Consider the following 18,392-nt stretch of genomic DNA (forward strand, 5'->3'; position numbering starts at 1 on the left):
CATCTCCTTTTTCTGGGTCCGTGGTGGGGGCTGGTACATGCCTTCCTCATAATCTGCTCACTGCCCTGGTCCCTGAGGCCTCCCAGCTGCTCAGCCAGGGCTGGGCCAGTGCAATGGCTCTGTCCTGTGTATCTCATCCTCTCCCTGCCTGCCGGGTCCGCTGTCCTGCGTACAGGTATCCTGAGACCACCGTCAGGACTTGGAGGGTGTATATGCATAGGTGTGGGCACGGCACACACACAGCCCCCAGCACAGCATCAAGAATGCATTTTGTGCACAGACAGCTGCTATAAACTTTATTTATTGCCCCACTGACGTCTCTGCATCAGCTCCCAGATCCACCTCCAAGCGTGTGGGGATTGGCGAGCCTGTCACTTAGGAGTCCACTTTTCTCTCTCTTTTAATAATAGATGCTTTCTTCCTACAGCCTCAGCTTGGCCGCTTTGATTCAAAAGTGATCTCAACTGGAGAGACTAATGGATGGGTCTGAATTTGTGCCTTTTCAGCATAAAGCATTGCTCTTAATTAAAAGATTCTATCCTTTGATGGGAGAAAGGCCCTCCCTGCATGGCGTCATTAACCACCCACCTTTGGATGGGTCCCAAAGCCAGCTCCTGTTTCAGGCTAACCCCAGGTGTGTTCCTGAATGCCAGGGAGGCTGCAAGAGCCACGTGGGCCACTTGAGTACACAGAGCATGTGTGCCTGGGGTGGCATAGCAGTGTGAGATGTCTTCCTTTTGCATCCCGTTGCAGCATCTTATCTCAGTTTTTATTTCTTTTTCACCTAGGACAAGCCTTTAAATCACTGGCTTGAGGTGTTTGGACGTTCTTTGACCGTTCTGGGATGGTGCTTATAAATCAACATTTCATGATTCCCTGGGAAATGCTGTCCAAACAATAAGCCACAAGAATGAAAAGGAAATCACAGTGCTCTTTACTTGTAAACGGTCTTTTACAAGGAGGTTTCTAATTACTCTGCTCTTTCTCTGGAACAGAGGAATTGAAGTACGGGTGACAGGTCCTTAACAGATAATCATATGCTGTGTCTTCTTCCTGACCCAGTCACAGAGCAGACACATCCACTCCCAAAATGTCCCTGGGGCCACATCTGAGGAGAACCCTAGATGTCAAGCCCCACCAGCTCTGGTGAGGGTTTCTCTTGACATAACGGGCTCCTTCTGAGCACGGTCCTAATTTTCCTTCAGTGGAAAGAGGCGCGTTCAGTGGTCTGGACTGTCCCCAGTGCACTCACACCGTCGTGTTGTTCATCGTTTGCGTAGCTTGAAGGAATCAGATCAGTCTCCTCCTCCCTGAGAGGAAGCACAAATGTGGTGTCCTAGGATGTGATGAGGACGCAGAGAGATCAGAGAGTGGACGTGATGTTTGCTAAGGAAACGGAACAGCATTTGAGCCACAGAAAACCACTGTGGAAACCAGCAGTGGTTTTCTGCACGACTTGAGGTGTCTTCTGTGAAACGACCTCCTGACTTAGGTGTCAATTCTGGCTTCACTGCTGACTAGCTGTGTGACCTTGGGCAAGTTTATTCACCTCTCTGTACTTTTGAGGGAATCTTTTTTGATGGTACTTTCCAAGATTGAGAACCTAAGATTCTATGAATCTAGCCAAGCAGGGGCACCCAGACAAATGCCCGGAGAACAAGTCTGTTTGCGGGGCAGGGAGAGAAGGAACCAAGATGGGAGAGACCTTGATGTCAAGGATGACAAGCTCAAGGTCATTCCTGGTTAGCCCAATACCCAGCTGACAGAGCAGTTATGAGGTCCGACAATTAAGTTCCCAAACTCATCCTAGAAAAAGTGCTACATACCTCATTGCTGAATATCACTATGGTCACTTTCAAAGTGCTCCCCTTGGGAAGCTATGCACCGATGCCAGCGCCTAGTCCACCCTTCAAAGCAATTTTGGAACTCTCTTTCTGGAATGGCCTTCAGAACTGTCATTGTATTACCCTGATGTCCTGAATGTCATCAAAATGTCTTCCTTTCAATATTTCCTTTATCTTTAGTTAAAGAAAGAAGTCATTGGGGGCCAGATCAGGTGAGTAGGGAGGATGTTCCAATACAGATATTTGTTTACTGGCTGAAAACCCCCTCACAGATAGTGCCGTGTAAGCTGGTGCATTGCCGTGATGCAAGGGCCGTGAATTGTTGGCAAAAAGTTCAGGTTGTCTTTTTCCCACAGCCTTTTCAGCACTTCCAAATAGGAAACTTGGTTAACTATTTGTCCAGTTGGTACAAATTCATAATGAATAATCCCTCTGATATCAAAAAAGGTTAGCAACATCGTTGCAACAAGTTCGCGAACTTAATTGTCAGACCTCGTATATCTCATTTATTTTGGTCACTTGAGGTTTATGAAGTGATGGGAGAATTGAGCTCCCTTCCTCCATCACAAGGAACATTCTCTGCACTGGGGTGTAGAGGTACAGTTGTTATCCAGGGCGCTGGGGTGGTCCACACGAGAGAACAGGCCAGCTGTCAGATTTGAAACAGACTGTGAGCTCTGAGCTTGGGAAGCGTTAGCAATGAATGTTTTCACATCTCCTCTCCCATCCCACGAAAAGCCCTCTCCCTGCCCTCCACTCTCCCTGGTTCAGCAGTATTGATTGGGGGCCTTCCTTGTGCCAGGAGTGGGGCCAGGTGCTGAAGACACGATGACGGTGAAGGACGTGGCTATGGGCCTCCCATCCTCAGGGCACTAACATTTCAGTACCAGAGACCAGTAACTGGAGAATTACAGCACCCTGCAAAATGTGTTCACTAGGGACACACGTGAGGGAGTTTGGGAAGGGCTTCTAGAAGCAGGAACTGCTTTGATGAAACCTGAATCCTGAGTAGGAGTTAGCCAGACACTGCAGAGGGAAAGTGGAGGAGAGGGCTTTCCTGGCAGTGAAACCAGCGCCTCTGAAAGTGAGAAAGAGGGTAGCACATGGCATCTGACGAAGTGTAAGTAGTGGCTTTCGGTAACAATAGTTCTTGAATTCATTTATTCATGAAGGTGATTGAACACCTATCCCCACACCAAGCATTGCACTAAGTACTGAGTTGTTTACAGTGGCTAAAATAAGTTCAGGGGTCTCCACCTTCAAGGAGCTTACAGTCTAATGGGGTGCAATCAGAGTAGGAAGTGACAGCTACAAAAAGACTGGATCAAATGCCCATGAGGGAGGACGGGAGGTAAGATGATTCCTACCCACGACTGGGATGCAGGAGTCTCCAGCCTTGTCTCACAGAGGTGGGATCAGCGATGGTGAATTCTTTGGAAGTGAGGGAGTCATGGTGTTCCCGTTTCTCTGAGACACCTGATGTGTGCGCGCGCGTGTGTGTGTGTGTGTGTGCGTGTGTGTGTGTGTGTGTGTGTGTGTGTCTGTATCTGTGAGCCTCCCTGGAGCCCTGCCTCTCTCAGCCTCTGCACACCCTGAGCTTTGGGAGACCCTGACTCCACGCCTTGGGAAGATTGAAGGGCACCTGTAGTTTTAGATTTAGCAAACAAAACAAAAAATAACAACCCCGGTAATTTTGAGTCTCTTTTGTAATGTTTAAAAACATCTTTATTGAGATGATAATTCACATTCCAGAGAATTCACCACTGAAAGTTAAAATTCAGTGGTTTTTAGTATTCCTTTACGATTTCCATCTCGACGGTAATTCCTGAGACACTGGGGAGACCCAGCAGCCACTCAGACGTGGCAGGGAGACCCAAGGAGTCTCTCTTCTCCTGTTCTGCTCTCCATTGAATGACTGACAGGCGTTCAGGAACTCCCCCGGCTCCCGCCCCCAGGCTGTAGTGTCTCGTCATTTTTCCAAGTAGAATTTCTTTTCCTGTTACGTTTCTAAGTTCTTTGTACTTCTTTCTCACCAGCTTTTCCTCTTTCATCTGCTCATTCTCTCTTCTTTCCTCCACTGTGATTTCTGTTTCTGTGCATAAACATTCTCCAGGCCCTTCTGCTGGATAATGAATGGTGTAACGACAGAGGCTGCCTGAGCTTTTTCTGAACTGTGTTCTTGGGGCCCAGACCCTAAATGTGTGGCCATCGCTTTGATTTCCTTTCTCTTCTTGATCCGAACTTCTGATGTGTCAGTTTTAGTGGATCCAGAGAGTTGTACACCTGGGTTAGATCTGGTTCCAAAGTTGTGCTGAAATTCTTTTTTCAAGGTAGTTTCCTCACTGCATGCAGTTTTACATTTTCCCCAGCTCTAGCTGGATATTCCACTATATCAAGCATGATTTATTTTATCTAGATAAGAGAGGCGTGACCCGGGCGCGTCCCCATGCTGGGTGATATTTGCATCTCCTTATTCTAATTTAAATGAGAAGTCTTACTGATAAATATTGAAACTATTTTGCTAACCCCAATAGATGCAGCAGAATTGTCTGCTTGCCCCTTAATCTAAAGAGCCTTTACTTTTCTATTCTGACATGGCTGTGGACCCTTACTGGACACGTTTCATTTTGGAAGTTAAGTTTTCTGGGGTTTGTAAGGCTAACCTCAGCCCTGTGGGGCTCTTCGCATCTCTGCTTCTCTAAATCCCTTTTGGAAAAAGGTGGATATAAATACATGAAGAGTTGCAGCCCCCTGTAGTGTTTAGACACGTCACCCCTTCCCCTCACTAGATCTCAGAGAATCACACTTGTGATGGCAGAAGGGTTTGTGACATCAGAGCGCTGCATCCAGATTTCTGTGGCTCTCAGCATTAAATGTGTACCTGGAAGGCTGCACGCCAGCTGTTAGCAAACCTGGTCCCTTTGTCTTAATCATTTTTCCTCTGGCGTGTTACCCTGTTCCATCCAGGGGCTCCCGCTAGCTCCACAGGTGTCACCCCTGTTAGGTACCTCTTAGGTCCCAGGTGTTTCTACGGTCCCAGGAACACCACACATTGTCACCCTAAGTGGCTTCTGACTCTGTGATTGAACACAGAATGGCCCTGATGCCTAGAATCAGTGGTAAGAGTTGTGCCCCCCTTATCCCTTCAACTATGCCAGTGGCAGCAGGCGATTGGTGATACGTGAATAAAAAGAGTAGCACACTGTGGGACAAATCCTTGACTTTGTTACAAGGGTGTTTTGTTTTGCCAAAGTGGGAATGTATTTATCGCTTTTTGTCACATTGTAAACATAATACATGTTTATCGAACAGTTGAATAAACCGAAAAAGTAGACACCAACTTCCCTTCCAAAGGAAACCTCTCTTCAGCACGTATCCTTTAGGATTTCTGGTCTGCACGTGTACATATAGATGTCATTTTCTTTTTCTTTTTATAAAAATTCGGTACATGCACATTTCTAAAACTGCTTTTTCACTTGGCGATACGGGGTGGACCTTTCTCTATTCCAGTGTGTTTCTCCATCCTTCTGACAAAGGGGGCAACTTCATGAAGGGTGCTGCAGGACACGGTTTTGGCCCTGTCGCCAGGCGTCACGGGACCCGGCAATGATCTCACTGGGTACACCATCTGCCCTGCCTGGCCAGAGGCTGCATCGGGCGAGCCAACGGGGCACCACGTGTCACTGGATCCAAAGTGGGGTGGGTCTCTGTGCCCTGAGAAGCTGTTTAGTCTGAAAATACAAACAGGATACAGAAGGTCTGACTGAATTCGTGGGTGGTAAGGTGGTCATGATAATAAGCACAGCTGGCAGCTATTATTAACTCATTGAATCCCCACATTCAAGGAGGAGGCAGTGGAGGCTCTGCGACGTTGAGTGACTCGCCCAGGTCACCCAGCGAGTAGTAGTGGAACCCGGGCAACCTGGCCCGAACGTGTGCTCGCCGCCCCCAAGCTGCACTGTCATTACCTCTGGCCCTGGTGCCACCATGCAGAAGTGTCCAGGCACCTCTGTCAAAGACAGATTCAGGGACCACGTGCTTGATCTGGTGTGGCATTTCTTCCATGTATTTAAAGGACACTGTTTATTTTCCGCCCTTCCCAGCCCATGCTGCGTTCAGGTCGTTCATTACTGAGGGACACCGCTGGTCAGCCGCTGACTCCCGCTGCCCTCCTCTCCCCCATGTCTCCCAGAGTATATGTCCTCAGACGCAAAAACAGAAGGGAAAACGGCTTAGAAACTACCTCCTTTCCCTCCTAATTCTCCTCTTCCCTCCTTTTCTCCCTCTTGTTCCCATCTAACGAAATGACACGGCTGAAAGAGCCCATTTCTGGCCATTCCTTGTGGCCTCTCAAACCCCTGCCTCTCTCCTGGCTCTTGGGCTTCTTCCCAGCGCTGAGGCTTTGTGCCGCCTGCTCTGTCCCTCCCCAAACCCCTTTCCACGTCCTCTCTATTCTTGCTCGTCGTTTTGTCTGGTTGGTGCCAGCGTTGGAGGGTTGGGGAGCAAAGACTCCCCAGTTCTTCTTTTGGCAATTACCTTCGCTCCACTACTTCCCAGATCTTCCCAGAAGGACCCCTCCCTTCTCATCTCCAGGGGCTGACCCACAGCTGCCTCTCTCCTCTGCCCACTGTTACGCCCCCTCCTTTGGGCAGAGGCCCTGGTGTTGGCCCCTAATTTTATCCCTTCGGGTTAAGCTTCCTCTTTGTATCTTCAGACGTCTTCTCCTTGCTCGTAACTCACACGTCATGACAACAGCCCCTACATCCATCTAGGACATGGCAACTCAGTAAAGTGCTATCTCATGGGCATTGTTTTCAGTGTCCCCCATAGCCACCCTGTGACACAGGTGTCATCATGCCCATGTTACCAAGGAAGAAGCCATAGTTCAGAGAGGCAAGGGACTGGCCGAGATCGACCAGCTAGTGAGTGGTCCCCACTAAGCCTTTAACCCAGGGCTTTTGACTCCCCACCAGGCGTCCTTTCCACCCAAATGCATGGAGACATCTGGACCAGGAACAAGCGTTCCTCAGAAAGATTCGGAGCCAGTGCCTGCACCTCAGCAGCCAAGGGCTCAGGGAGTCCAGCCATTCATTCAACTAACAAGGCTGGACTTGGCGCATTTCATAGGAGTTGGGGGTGAGCGGCCTCTCGGTGCACCTGTAAGGATAGACACAAATAATGGCGTCCCGAGATCCCAAGACCCTGCTCCGTGGGAGAGCCCCAGGTCTGAGGGAAAACAGAGCTGGGTGGAGACGGCAGGATGGAGGGTGCCTCCCCAGCCCCTGCTGTGAGGGAGAGGCCGTGCAGGGCTCTCAAAGCGCTTTGAGAAGGGGGCAGCCTAAGTGCTATTCATCAGTCTATTGACAGCTAATGGAGGAGCAGAGGCTTCCAAGAACCCATAATGCTCTTTGGCAAGTGCCCTGAGGGTGCCCCTGACAGGCCGCCCAGCACCCCGGTGCTGCTGAGGCAAGCGCCTGCGAGGAGGCCCACTCATCGTCAGCTGTCTGGACAGGTACGGTATCCAGCTAGGGATGGGCAAACTGAAACGCTGCATTTTCCAAGTAGAATTTCTTTTCCTGTTATGTTTCTAAGTTCTTTGTACTGCTTTCTCACCAGCTTTTCCTCTTTCATCTGCTCATTCTCTCATCTTTCCTCGACTGTGATTTCTGTTTCTGAGCACAAACATTGTCCAGGCCCTTCTGCTGGATAATGAATGGTGTAACGACAGAGGCTGCCTGAGCTTTTTCTGAACTGTGTTCTTGGGGCCCAGACCCTAAATGTGTGGCCCTTGCTTTGATTTCCTGTCTCTTCTTGATCCGAACTTCTGATGTGTCAGTTTTAATGGGTTGGATCTGGCTCCAAAGTTGTGCTGAAATTCTTTTTGTCAGGATAGTTCTTTCATTCCATGCAGTATAGTTCCTTCATTCCATCCAGGATGCCCGGCCCGTAGCTGGTTCTGGCACTTACTCCCAGCAGACGCCCCGTTCCTAAGCTAAGCTGTCCAGCAAATCACCATATGCCAGACTCTGTCCACAACTCTGCCACTATCTATAGGTCCACGTGAGGTCCCTCGGCCGCTCTGTGACTCAGTTTCCCCAGCTGCAAAATGGCACTCAGAAGACCCATGCACCTCGCAAAGGTGTAGTTGGGGTGGCTCCACCTGCACTAGGCCCTCAGAGTGGGGCTTCGGGATTTGGTGATGGAGGTCTTCAAAGACCTACCCAGGATCAAACTGCAGATTCAAAAGCCCATGCGTCCTCTCAGCCTGGGCAGCAGCGCCAGTGTGTGAAATGGGCATCGTAAGATAATAACATTCCCCACTTGGCATAGATTGTTATGAGGATTAAATGAGCTACAATATGTAAACCATGCCTGGCTATGGAAATATTTATTCTTACTAAGGGGAGGTCATGGAAGGCTAAAAAATGGGGGTGGGACTTTAAAAGCCCCACCCCCAGCACATTTCAAGTATAATCTTGTGTTGGTTTTGTGGATCATTTGTTGCCTGTTTGAGCTGGAGGGCAGAGACACAACCAGTTATATCCACTGTAGATCAGCCAGAAATTAAGATAAAGCTGATTAATCCAAGCATATTATGAAATGAATAAAGTGGGCTACAGAACAACTGGTGTAATATGGTCTCCTTCAGGGAAAATTGTATGCAGGTACCTGTAAGGAAGTTCCCTAAAATGTTAGCGGTGGTTATTTTGCTTTCCTCTTTCACATTTTTTTTTGTATTTAACTTTTAAATAATGACTATGAATCACTTTTATAAAGCAAAAAATTCTCTCTACCCCCCTCCCCCACCCAAGGATTAAGAGAGGTTTGCCCAAGTAAAGCAACTTTTTGCTCTGGTTTTCTTGGCTTTGACATCATGAGAGATCCCGCCTTATCCATTTGGTGCTTCTGAGTTCCCGGCATTTACTGCAGGTCGAATTAATGTAGCGACCAGGGACATTGGTGGTCCCTGAATGGGACAGAGGCTCAGCAGCCTGCCTCCACCACCTGTCAGGTGTCACATGACAGAGCTGTCCTCCTGGAGGGATCTGATCAAAAGTGTAGCAAAAAGAGGGGTAGAGGGAAAAATTATTGTAGTTTTGAAAACAAAGGTCCCCCCAAAAAATAAAACATGATCTGTCACCCTAACATGTTACACGCTATTCGGTTATACCCGCAGTTACAAAGGAGGAGAGAACCCTTCAGTAAAAAAACAAACAAACAAACAAAAAAACCAGAAACCTTAAGCTGTAAAACCAGAGTTGTCCTTTCATACATAATCTGTGAATTTTCTTATGCTAATGGACGTTAGCCAGCTGACATCAGCCATGACATACCGTGTGCACAGCAGCGCCACCTCCCCCAAAAGCAGCCTTCATTCATGCTGTCTTACAATTGTTGACTGTTTTCTTTGGAATGAGGCCCAGGATTATTCCATTTTCTGCTCACCAACATAAGTCTTTTCTGTCTGTGGGCTCCTTTATCTTCTCCCCACTTAATTTGGCAGTTCTGCTTGAAATCGGGGTGTTATTATTCAGATTTGGTTCTAGAACATTCTGCGGTCCATGTGATGTGATGTGACCACGAGCTCACACGTGAGAGCTCCTCTGAGGCTTGCTCCTCTGAGGTCTTCCCTCTGGCAAGTCTTCCTGAAGACTTCCCTATGCCTGCCTCCACGCCGGGTGTCACCTGTGGGGGCGGGAGAGACCTGTGACACAAAAGGAAATGCATCTCCTTGAACACTCACCGGTTGGGACCAGCTGTCAGTGACGAGTGAAGAAGCATCAGAGTTGCCAAGATCCAGGCTCAAGAGGGTGTTGATCTCAGCCCTCCAGGCCCTTTCTCTCTCTTTGTACAGTTGAGGTCCTGCTTCCTGAGCACAGGGATTTCCTAATGACCTTGGCCCCAGCCTAGGAGACTAGTATGCCTGCCCTTCCCCTAATCTTTATATCGTACAGTAAGACACTTGCACCATAAGCGTTAACGAATAGAGTATAAATACAAAGCGAAGGTTTTCAAAGGAAACAAATGATATCCCTAAACTGATCACCTCAGTCATTGCTTGATTTAATCACCGTTCTCAGTCAGCTGACAAGGTCAGATTCTGGTGCCAGGCTGCCTGGGCCTTGAACCCTGACTCCATTACAGGCCTCCTGTGCCACCTTGGACAACTTACTCAACCTTTCTGTGCTTCAGTTTCCCCGTCTGTAGAAGTAGGCATAATAACAGAGGCATTGGTGTGAATTAAATGAATCCGTACCTGGAAAGGCTTGATACGGGTTCCTATAACTATTAGGAATTATGTTTCCCACATTCATGCACTGGAAAATTCGTTATGGTGCAAAAAAGGGACGAGAGCAAAGAAAGGACGGGATGCAGGAGCCAAAAATCACTGTGGAGAACAAAGTTCATTTTGAAGTTATTTTTGGATTCTAGATTTATCCCTCCTTGATCTTCAGCTATCTGGGAGAGATCCAGGTAGGGTTTTTGTTTTTGTTTTAAATAACAGCATTGTTGAGGTAGGTCACAGGCCATCAAATTCACCCTTTAGATTCACAGAGTTGTGAAATATCACTTCTCTCTGATTCCAGTTTGGGTTTTTAACCTGAGGAGGTCTATGGGCGACCCCCCTGTATCGGGATGGAGCCACCCGCCCTGGTGGCGGTGATTCCGCTGAGTCACTGCGGGCGGTCGCGAGGCTGCGGTCATTCCGCCAGAGAGAAGCTGGCTGCCCGCTGGGCTACGGTGAGCAGGCAACGGGGCCAAGCGTCTGCTGCCCCCTAGCGAGGGCTGCTGGTCGGCCCTGAAACGAACCCCCTCCTCCCAACGCCGCACCCAGCGCGGTCCCGCGTGGGTTTTCGGATCGGTTTGTTTCAAACGCATGAAGCTGGTTGGGAGCGTGTGCAGCGTGGATAGTGCGTCGGGTTTGGAGCGTGGTGAGCCAGGCCTCGGGACCTGCCCCTGAAGCAGGCTTTCCCTTACCTCCTCGCCTCTAACTCTAGCCAAGACAGGGTCATTTCTCTGCGTCCTTGAAGAGGAGAACGACTGTTTAACAGGCACTGGTGTGACACAGTAGGGTAGAGATGGGTTTTAGCATCAAAAGATCAGAGTTCAAACCCTTGCGCTGCTGTTTATTAGCTGTGTGACCCTCAACAGGTTACTGAACCTCTCTGAGCCTGTTTCCTCATCCAGAAACGGGGAACAATAATTCCTCTCACCAGATTGTGTTATATGACAGAGATACTCTCTCTCTGAAGGCCCTGTGACTGGCTTGTATAGTCAGGGCTCAAATTAACAAATGCTATTAATATTCCAGAATTGCCAAAAGGGTGTCCAGTATCTGCGTGGATTATCCAAGGAGCTTTCTAGAACCTGAATTACTCATCATCAAAATGCAGTGCTGTGGGTAAGAAAATTAGAAGGAATAGGAAGGCTGTTTGGCCTTCACCTCCTTCCGGTAGAGGCCGCCCCAGGTCAGATGAAACCTCCGGACCCCTTGGAGAGTTGTGCAGCAGCAAAGTCCAGGGTGGGGAGCAGACAGAGGCATCAGAACTGCTTCCGGGTCTCAGGGGCCAGAGGAGAGGTAACCCCTTCCCTTTCCCGTATCCTCTCATCACCTGAACTGTCTTCCTCTCTCCCTCTCAATCCTGGGGACACTTTTCTCCCTTGCTCTGCTCCACCCCCACTCTGTCCATTGTCAGGGTGGCATTGGGACTGGGAGATGTGATCCTGTAGGACAGGCTCCATGGACCATCCACACGTCCCTTCCGCTCACAGGCCTCAATTCACACAGCTACAAAATGACAGAGGCAGACTTTCTCCAGGGTCCCTGAAATTGTAGGAGACGCACAAAAGTTGAGGTGAACCTGGAAGCCCGTTTTAGCTTCCAGGTTCACCTGCACTTTTGTGCCTCTCCTACAATTTCTTCCTTACCTCCCACCATGCTGCCTCTGAGTCACTGCTTGGGAAAACAAGAGGTAGGAAATGAGAGAGAGAGAGAGACAGAGAGAAAGAGAGAGAGAGAGAGAGAGAGAGAGAGAGAGAGAGAGAGAGAGAGAGAGACGAGGAGAGGCGAGGGAGGCCGATTTAGAAGTACAAGAAAACAAAGTGTGTTTATTTTCCCGTCTGTGTGTCTCGCTTAGATTACAGGATTGGTGCCGTGACGACCATGTCTGCTAGTCTGGGCTGTGTCGCCACTTCAGGGCCAAGCTTATTTGTGTGTGTTTCAGTCTGCTGTCCTTACATGAAAGTCTTAGGGCCGGGATGTGCTTTGTGCCATTGGTCAGTTGGTTTACATGTTCTTTGTTCAGTTCCTCCAGAGAAATCCTCCTGCCCTTGGTTTTTGCGGAGGAAGACGGCAGGGGTCAGAGACAGGTGGGGAAAGGGAGGAGGAGAGCTGAGAGCGCGGCCTCTCGCCTGGGATGCTGGGTCTCCTGCTTCTCCTCCAGGCCTGGGCTGGAGACCTCCCGCTGTCCTGTGACTGATGACCAGTGCTCCTGAGCTGGAGGACACAGGCCAACTCAGTCCACGTAGACAGAAATGTCAGAGCAGGAAGGGAACTCGGGTCAAAGAGTGACTTTTTGTGGGAAGAAGATGCAGAGCAGTGACTTGGTTACACAGCGTCTGGGTCTGAGTCCCGGACAGTGCTCCTTCTGTATCCCGGACCTGTGCCCTGAGAGAAAGTTGGGGATCATTGGATGGTCCAGGATGAAGAACAGGCAGTGAGAGGCAGTGGAGTGCTCCCCCAGGACACAGGCTTTGCGTGCTGGCTGTGTGACCTTGGGCAGGTCGCTTCCCAGATTCCCCATCTGTCCAATGGGACTCTTCATATCTACAATGATGATAAGTACCTTGCGGGATTGCTGTGCGGTTCGGTGACACACCCGTGAGGTGCCCACATGGAGCAAACGCTCCTGCTTTGACAGGGGCCACCGAACACCAGGCCCTGGGGCTGCAACAGTAAATGACCTAGCAGGTCCCACAGCGAAGGAACTTGCTCACTCAGTGTTTGTCCTACGACCGAAGAGTTACTTTGTTTTGCTCTCTGAGGACATCCTCCTCCTGGGTTCTGTTCTCTGCTCCAAGGGATGCTCCAGACGCGGACTTGTCTGTAGGTACCAAAACATTAGCATGCGGTGGGGGCAGGTTTCCCAGCCTGGTCACACTGGAGAGACAGCTCTCATGGCCTGGTTGACTCAGAAGGTCTGTCAGTCTAAGGGCTTTGCTGTCCTGGGATTGGCTGCAGGGGGCGGGTTGGTGAGCCTCCCTGCTTAGAGAGTTCTTCCCATGCATTCCACTTTTTCCCCAAAGCAAAATAGTGGCCCTTGCGAGGTACTTAGTTCATTTATTCGGCATAGTGGATAGCTGCCTGTGTTTTTAAGGATGATTTAATTTCTCCAGTGGCCCCTGTAATTCATTCAGCTTCTTATCGGTGCGTCTCACTTTCTTCAACCCTGCAGGGTGGCGCTGGTGGAGGGAGGGCGATCATTAGAGCCAGGGCAGTGAGACCCACCACCCTAGTATCTGCTCCGCGGGGCTGAATGAGGCAGCATGGCAGCTGAAGGGCTTAGACCAGGGATGCCTGTCCCCGGTCCCCAGAGCAATGAGCTGCTGTCCAAGCCTCAGGAATGACTCTTAGTTCTCTTGCTCCTGACTTGAAACCTTATGGAAACCTCTAAAAGCAGCTGAAGAAAACCCAACATCAAATGCAAAAATCCACAATGAGAATGTAGGCGGAGACCAAAATGTACAATGATTCTTGCTAAGACTTAAATCACAGATTTTTTATTACTGTTGAGAGAGGAGAAGAAATACTGGAAAAGCCAAAAGCAGAAGTCTGTAAGCTATAGCCCACAAGCCAGATCTGGCCATGAGATAAGAATGACTTTTACATTTTCGAATGGGTAAAAAAAACAAAAACAGAAAAATGATATTTCATAACAGAAATTATACATGATTCAAATTTCAGTGTCCATAATAAAGTTTAATTGGAGCACAGACATGCTCATTCATTTATGTACCAATCGTCAATAGCTGCTTTCCCACTGCAATTAAATTAAATACAAAGAATTAGATCACTAAAAACATAGCAGAAAGCTTTGATGATCGTTATGTACCATAAAGCAATGGAATGAATCACAAAATAGAATAGATTTGACAGTATAAAAATTACAACCTGTCTATTCAGAAGCCATCAGAAACCAAAATAAAAGACAACCAACTGGAGAAACTATCTGCCACAAATAGAATAAAGGGTTAATGTTATTCATAAATTAAGAACTAACTCAAGTCATTACAATCAGCACCGAAACTTGAACAGAAACGATATAAATGGGCATTTTATGAAAGAGGAAACCAACACATCAGATTTTTACTCTTATACCTCCATCTACCATGTTCCAGGAGAGGAAACTTGGTCACTGAAAGGAATCCATCAAATCTCAGGAACAAAACCACGGAGCTCATTAAACTTCTTAGCGTTCACTAAAACTTGAGCTGCAGTTTGAACGGGGTGACCTGAGTTGGTTGGCCGGCTCACCTGGGCCGGGTGTAATGTTTCCAGCCAGTTCGGGAAGCCTCAAGCTTCTGGGCTGATTCCATCCTTCCAGGATGGGGCTCCTGGTGACTCAGCCAGGTGAGATGACTTGTGGACCAGTCCCAAGGATGAGCAATTGGGCAGTGACCTAGGATGTCCTGAGAGAGGCTCCATCAGGAAGCAGTGAAGAAGGCATTGCTTTCCTAGAGTTGGCTGGGGAGCAGTAATTGAGGTCTTGGAGAATGGAACTGATGTCTTTCAGAAGAGGGATTCTTATGTTTGGGGGCTTTCTAAGGAAAACAGACCATTAGCCTATCTAAGGGCAAATGATATCACCACCAAATCTTAAACCTTAAAGGATGAATGGGGACTTTGATTTCCCAAAATACAGTCGTGCTCATCCTTGAGGAAATGCCAAAGGTTTGGAGAAGCTCAGTCTCGGATGCCTCTCCTGAGAGCTCTTTGAGGGATAAGGGCCTCGGGCAGAATGAAAAGCCCCCCCTTCTGTAGCTGCCTTACCCAGCACACATCCTGCTAACTTCATTTTTTAAAAGTTCCTAGACCATCCCAGCCCTTGCCAGCTTCTTATCCTACATCGTGGATGGAGAAGAGAGCCCAGACACTCACACTAGCATGTCCTACCTAGAAGGGAGAGGAATGAAGCTGGACGTGAATATACTAGTGTCCAGCTGGTATGAAAACAGGACCAGAAGCCTGGCTGTCCCAATGTCAGTCTGGGAAGTGTTATGTGGGGGGGTTCGGCCTCCACCTTGTAGCCCACCATTTACATATATGACTTGCCCAACATCTATCAGAGGTAAGACTGTGGATTTTGAAACATTCTACAACTCGTAACACATTTGAGAATGCATGACATCGGTCGTGCGTGCCCTCCAGGACTTGCCCATGGTAGACATTATTAATTGATCCCCGAAACCAGAGAGCTAGCTGCAGGGAGGCAGGAAGAAGAAAAGCCCCAAATCCATTCCAGTTCATGTCATCACCTCTGCCCTTGACACCTCACCCACTGCCACCACGCCTGTGTGCCACTGGGAAACAGTTCCTGAAATGAAAACAGAAACGTAAGGAGGTAACGGTTAACAAGTTATAAAGGAAAATTAAAGCCTAAGTTTAGATTAAAATTATGAAAAATTATGAAAAATTTAAAAAATATAAGAGGAAAGAATAAAAAAAAGGTAGCCTAAAAGGTTAGAAAGTTAGAGGATGACACAGGGAAATATATTTTGAAGGAATTTCAAAAGTTTAAAAATAACCAAATGACCCTCTATTTACAACTCTCCTGTAAGTCTAAAATTATCTCCAAAAAAGTGAAGACATTAATATAAGTATGTAAATAAATACGTCTACAATAAATCAAACATGTAAATAAATATATGTAAGAAACAAGTACGTGTAAAATAAAATGTAGACAGCTGAGATTTTTAAAGGGTAAGAAATAAAAACCAAGACCAAAAATTATAAAAGTTTGAAGGAAGGAAGTGAAAGCACCTAGAACTGAGGCATTTCAAAGATAAAAATAAGGTAGAAAATAAATACTGTGAGATAAATAGATAATTTTAAAGGAAGTTACCAACGTAAAAGACAGGAGACTCAAATCACAGGGATAAGAATGGGAAATAATGGAATAATCTAAAGTAGCACGAGTGACCCAGAGCAAAGGGGCATACTCAAAAGTCCAGACTTTCAAAGTTAGGAGTTCTTTTTAAAATAAAGAAATATTCTCAATAAAGGGAAGGATGAAGTACCCGTAAAGGATCGTTTCTACTGGGCTCTGTTGAGCTGACGCAGATGGGCTGGGGCTTTTGGGGGGAAGGGGGGACACACTGCTCTTCAGCGCCAAAGCCTTGGGGCCCCCTTCCGGGCTCTGTTAGGGACCTTTCTGCCCACTCTCGGATGTGCGGGTACTGGTCGGTGCCATTGAGGTGAGTGGAGACCACAGCCCTGACCTCTGGGGCCCAGCCGCCTGGAGCTGAGGGAGTCAGGACACCGTTAAGAGTTGGTTCTGCTGAGCAGTTACCCATGAGTCAACAGTCACGCACTGCTCTGTGCCTCATTTTCCTTTCTGGGATTGCCTGCGGATGGCTGCCCTCTCCTGTTTGCTCCTACCCTCACCCTTTATAAAAAAGGCCATCAAACTCCTAGCCAGCAGCATTGACTTTTTAATGATGTGGAAAGAGCACTGGGCTTAGTGAGGAGTGTGCCACTGAACCTGCCCACTGGGTGGTTTTGAATATGAGCGGATTTGAGGTCAGTGAACTGAAAGTGCACGTGCATGTAAATAACACTTTGGTGGGTACAGAGCTGGGGATGAACGTGGGCGTTGGGTTGCTGGGGAGGGAAGTGGTGTCTGCCATGAACTGGGGAGGTGGCACCACGCTGTCCCTGTCCCCCTCCAAGCACTTACCCTCATCTCAGCATCCCAGCCTCAACCTCACATTTTCTTTCCCCAGGGGCCTTGAACCAGGATGGCTGAGCCCCGCCAGGAGTTCAACATGATGGAAGATCATGCTGGGACGTACGGGCTGGGGGACAGGAAAGATCTCCCCTCTCAGGGGGGCTACACCGGCCTGCAAGACCACGAGGGGGACGCGGACCACGGCCTGAAAGGTCAGTGCACAGCCTGCCTTGGGAATCGCAGCCAGCCCACTTGCTTTGGAAAGGGCTGGCAGGAAGGGTTTGAATCCAGATTTTCAGTGGAGTTTTAAGTACTTTATTGGGTTAGGTTGTCAATAGAGTGAAACCTCGTCATTTGAATGGATCCAGATACTCAGAATGGGAGGCTATTTGAAAATGTCCCTTTCCAAAGGAGAGTTTGCGACATGAGTGGATGCAGTGTGACAAAGCCTGCAGGGGCTTGTTGTCTAATGAATACAGGGCGCTGTCTTGAGTCTTTAGCCACACCTGTTCATCTGGAAATCAGCAGTATTCATCAGCATGCAAAGTACGTGGCCTTATACCTTAGCTCTCCCTCTCAGGCCTGTCTGCGCCCTATTTGGCTCGTTGGTTAGCTCTGGGATTCCTACTGTCTCTACATTAATAAGTTGCATTAACTTGTAAATATTCTAAAATGCAGTCTTTTAGCCACATTGTCTGGGCCTCCTCCTCTTCCCTTCCAAATGAGTATGTCTCGTTTCACTGTCTGACCACCGTTCAGGGAGCCACAGGGCCCTTTCTTCTGCTCTGCGTCCTGGCCCCTGATTCACGCTGGGCGCACCAAGCTGGCCCGTATGGAGGAAGGACTGCACTGCCCTCCAGACCCTTTGCTAAGGAGACAAAATGGCAAACAGTCTACTTTCTCTTTTAATGCTGAGAATATAATACAAACACTTTGCAGCCTGGGCTGGGAGGTAGTGGGTGGAATCGATGGAGCTGCAAGGTGGCAAGAGACCTATCCAGTAAGGTTCCCTGGAGGGGGCAGGTCACCAGGAGGTCCCCTGGGTGTGGGAACACAGGAGCAATGGTCCCTACCTTGGAGAGTTTCCAGGACTCCTTGGGGGCCTTGTTTCAAAGGCAGGCTTTCCTGTGTCTGTTTAAGCAGAGAATGCGTTGGAGTCAGAGGAGCTTGGGATTTAGGCAGCTGGACTGGCTCCAAGTTGGAGGAGGTGCAGGAAGAGTGGGCACGCTGCCCCCGGAGCTCAGAGGCCGCCCCCTGCCTTCTCGGGAGCCCACCCAGCCCGGAGTTCTGGGTGGCAGGAGTCGAGGGACATTCCCAGCTGGCCCGTGCTAACAAGAAATGTGCATTCTGACCTCTCTCTCAGGCCACAACCTGGGAGCTGCTAAGTTTCCGGTGGGCAGCTGGGCCCTAAAAGCTCCCGCGTCTGAGGACCTGAGGCCACACATCCCTCCACATGCCGCTCGTTCCTCTTTCTGCCAAGTCCCCTTGGAACTTCAATCATTAAACTCTTTATTAAACTCTCATGGGTGGAATCCAATTTAGAATCACAATATACTGCATTCTGCTCCGGATGGACTCTACCAATGAAAAACGATGCTCT

General features: G+C 48.6%; 1 protein-coding gene across 21 annotated transcripts in view; it reads left to right on the plus strand.

The window, feature by feature from the left end:
• Positions 1 to 18,392, plus strand: part of MAPT (microtubule associated protein tau) — a 92,009-nt gene that overhangs the window by 32,037 nt on the left and 41,580 nt on the right. For all 21 annotated transcript variants that reach the window (XM_074320370.2, XM_088802308.1, XM_074320375.2 and 18 more), the window contains exon 2: positions 16,848 to 17,004. In XM_074320370.2, coding sequence (XP_074176471.2) covers positions 16,863 to 17,004 — 142 coding nt within the window. In that variant the 5' untranslated portion in view covers positions 16,848 to 16,862. The remainder of the gene's footprint in view (positions 1 to 16,847; positions 17,005 to 18,392) is intronic.

This window comes from Rhinolophus sinicus, chromosome 12, assembly GCF_057876585.1.
Source record: "Rhinolophus sinicus isolate RSI-liver-muscle chromosome 12, RSI-T2T, whole genome shotgun sequence".
Taxonomy (NCBI): Eukaryota; Metazoa; Chordata; class Mammalia; order Chiroptera; family Rhinolophidae; genus Rhinolophus; species Rhinolophus sinicus.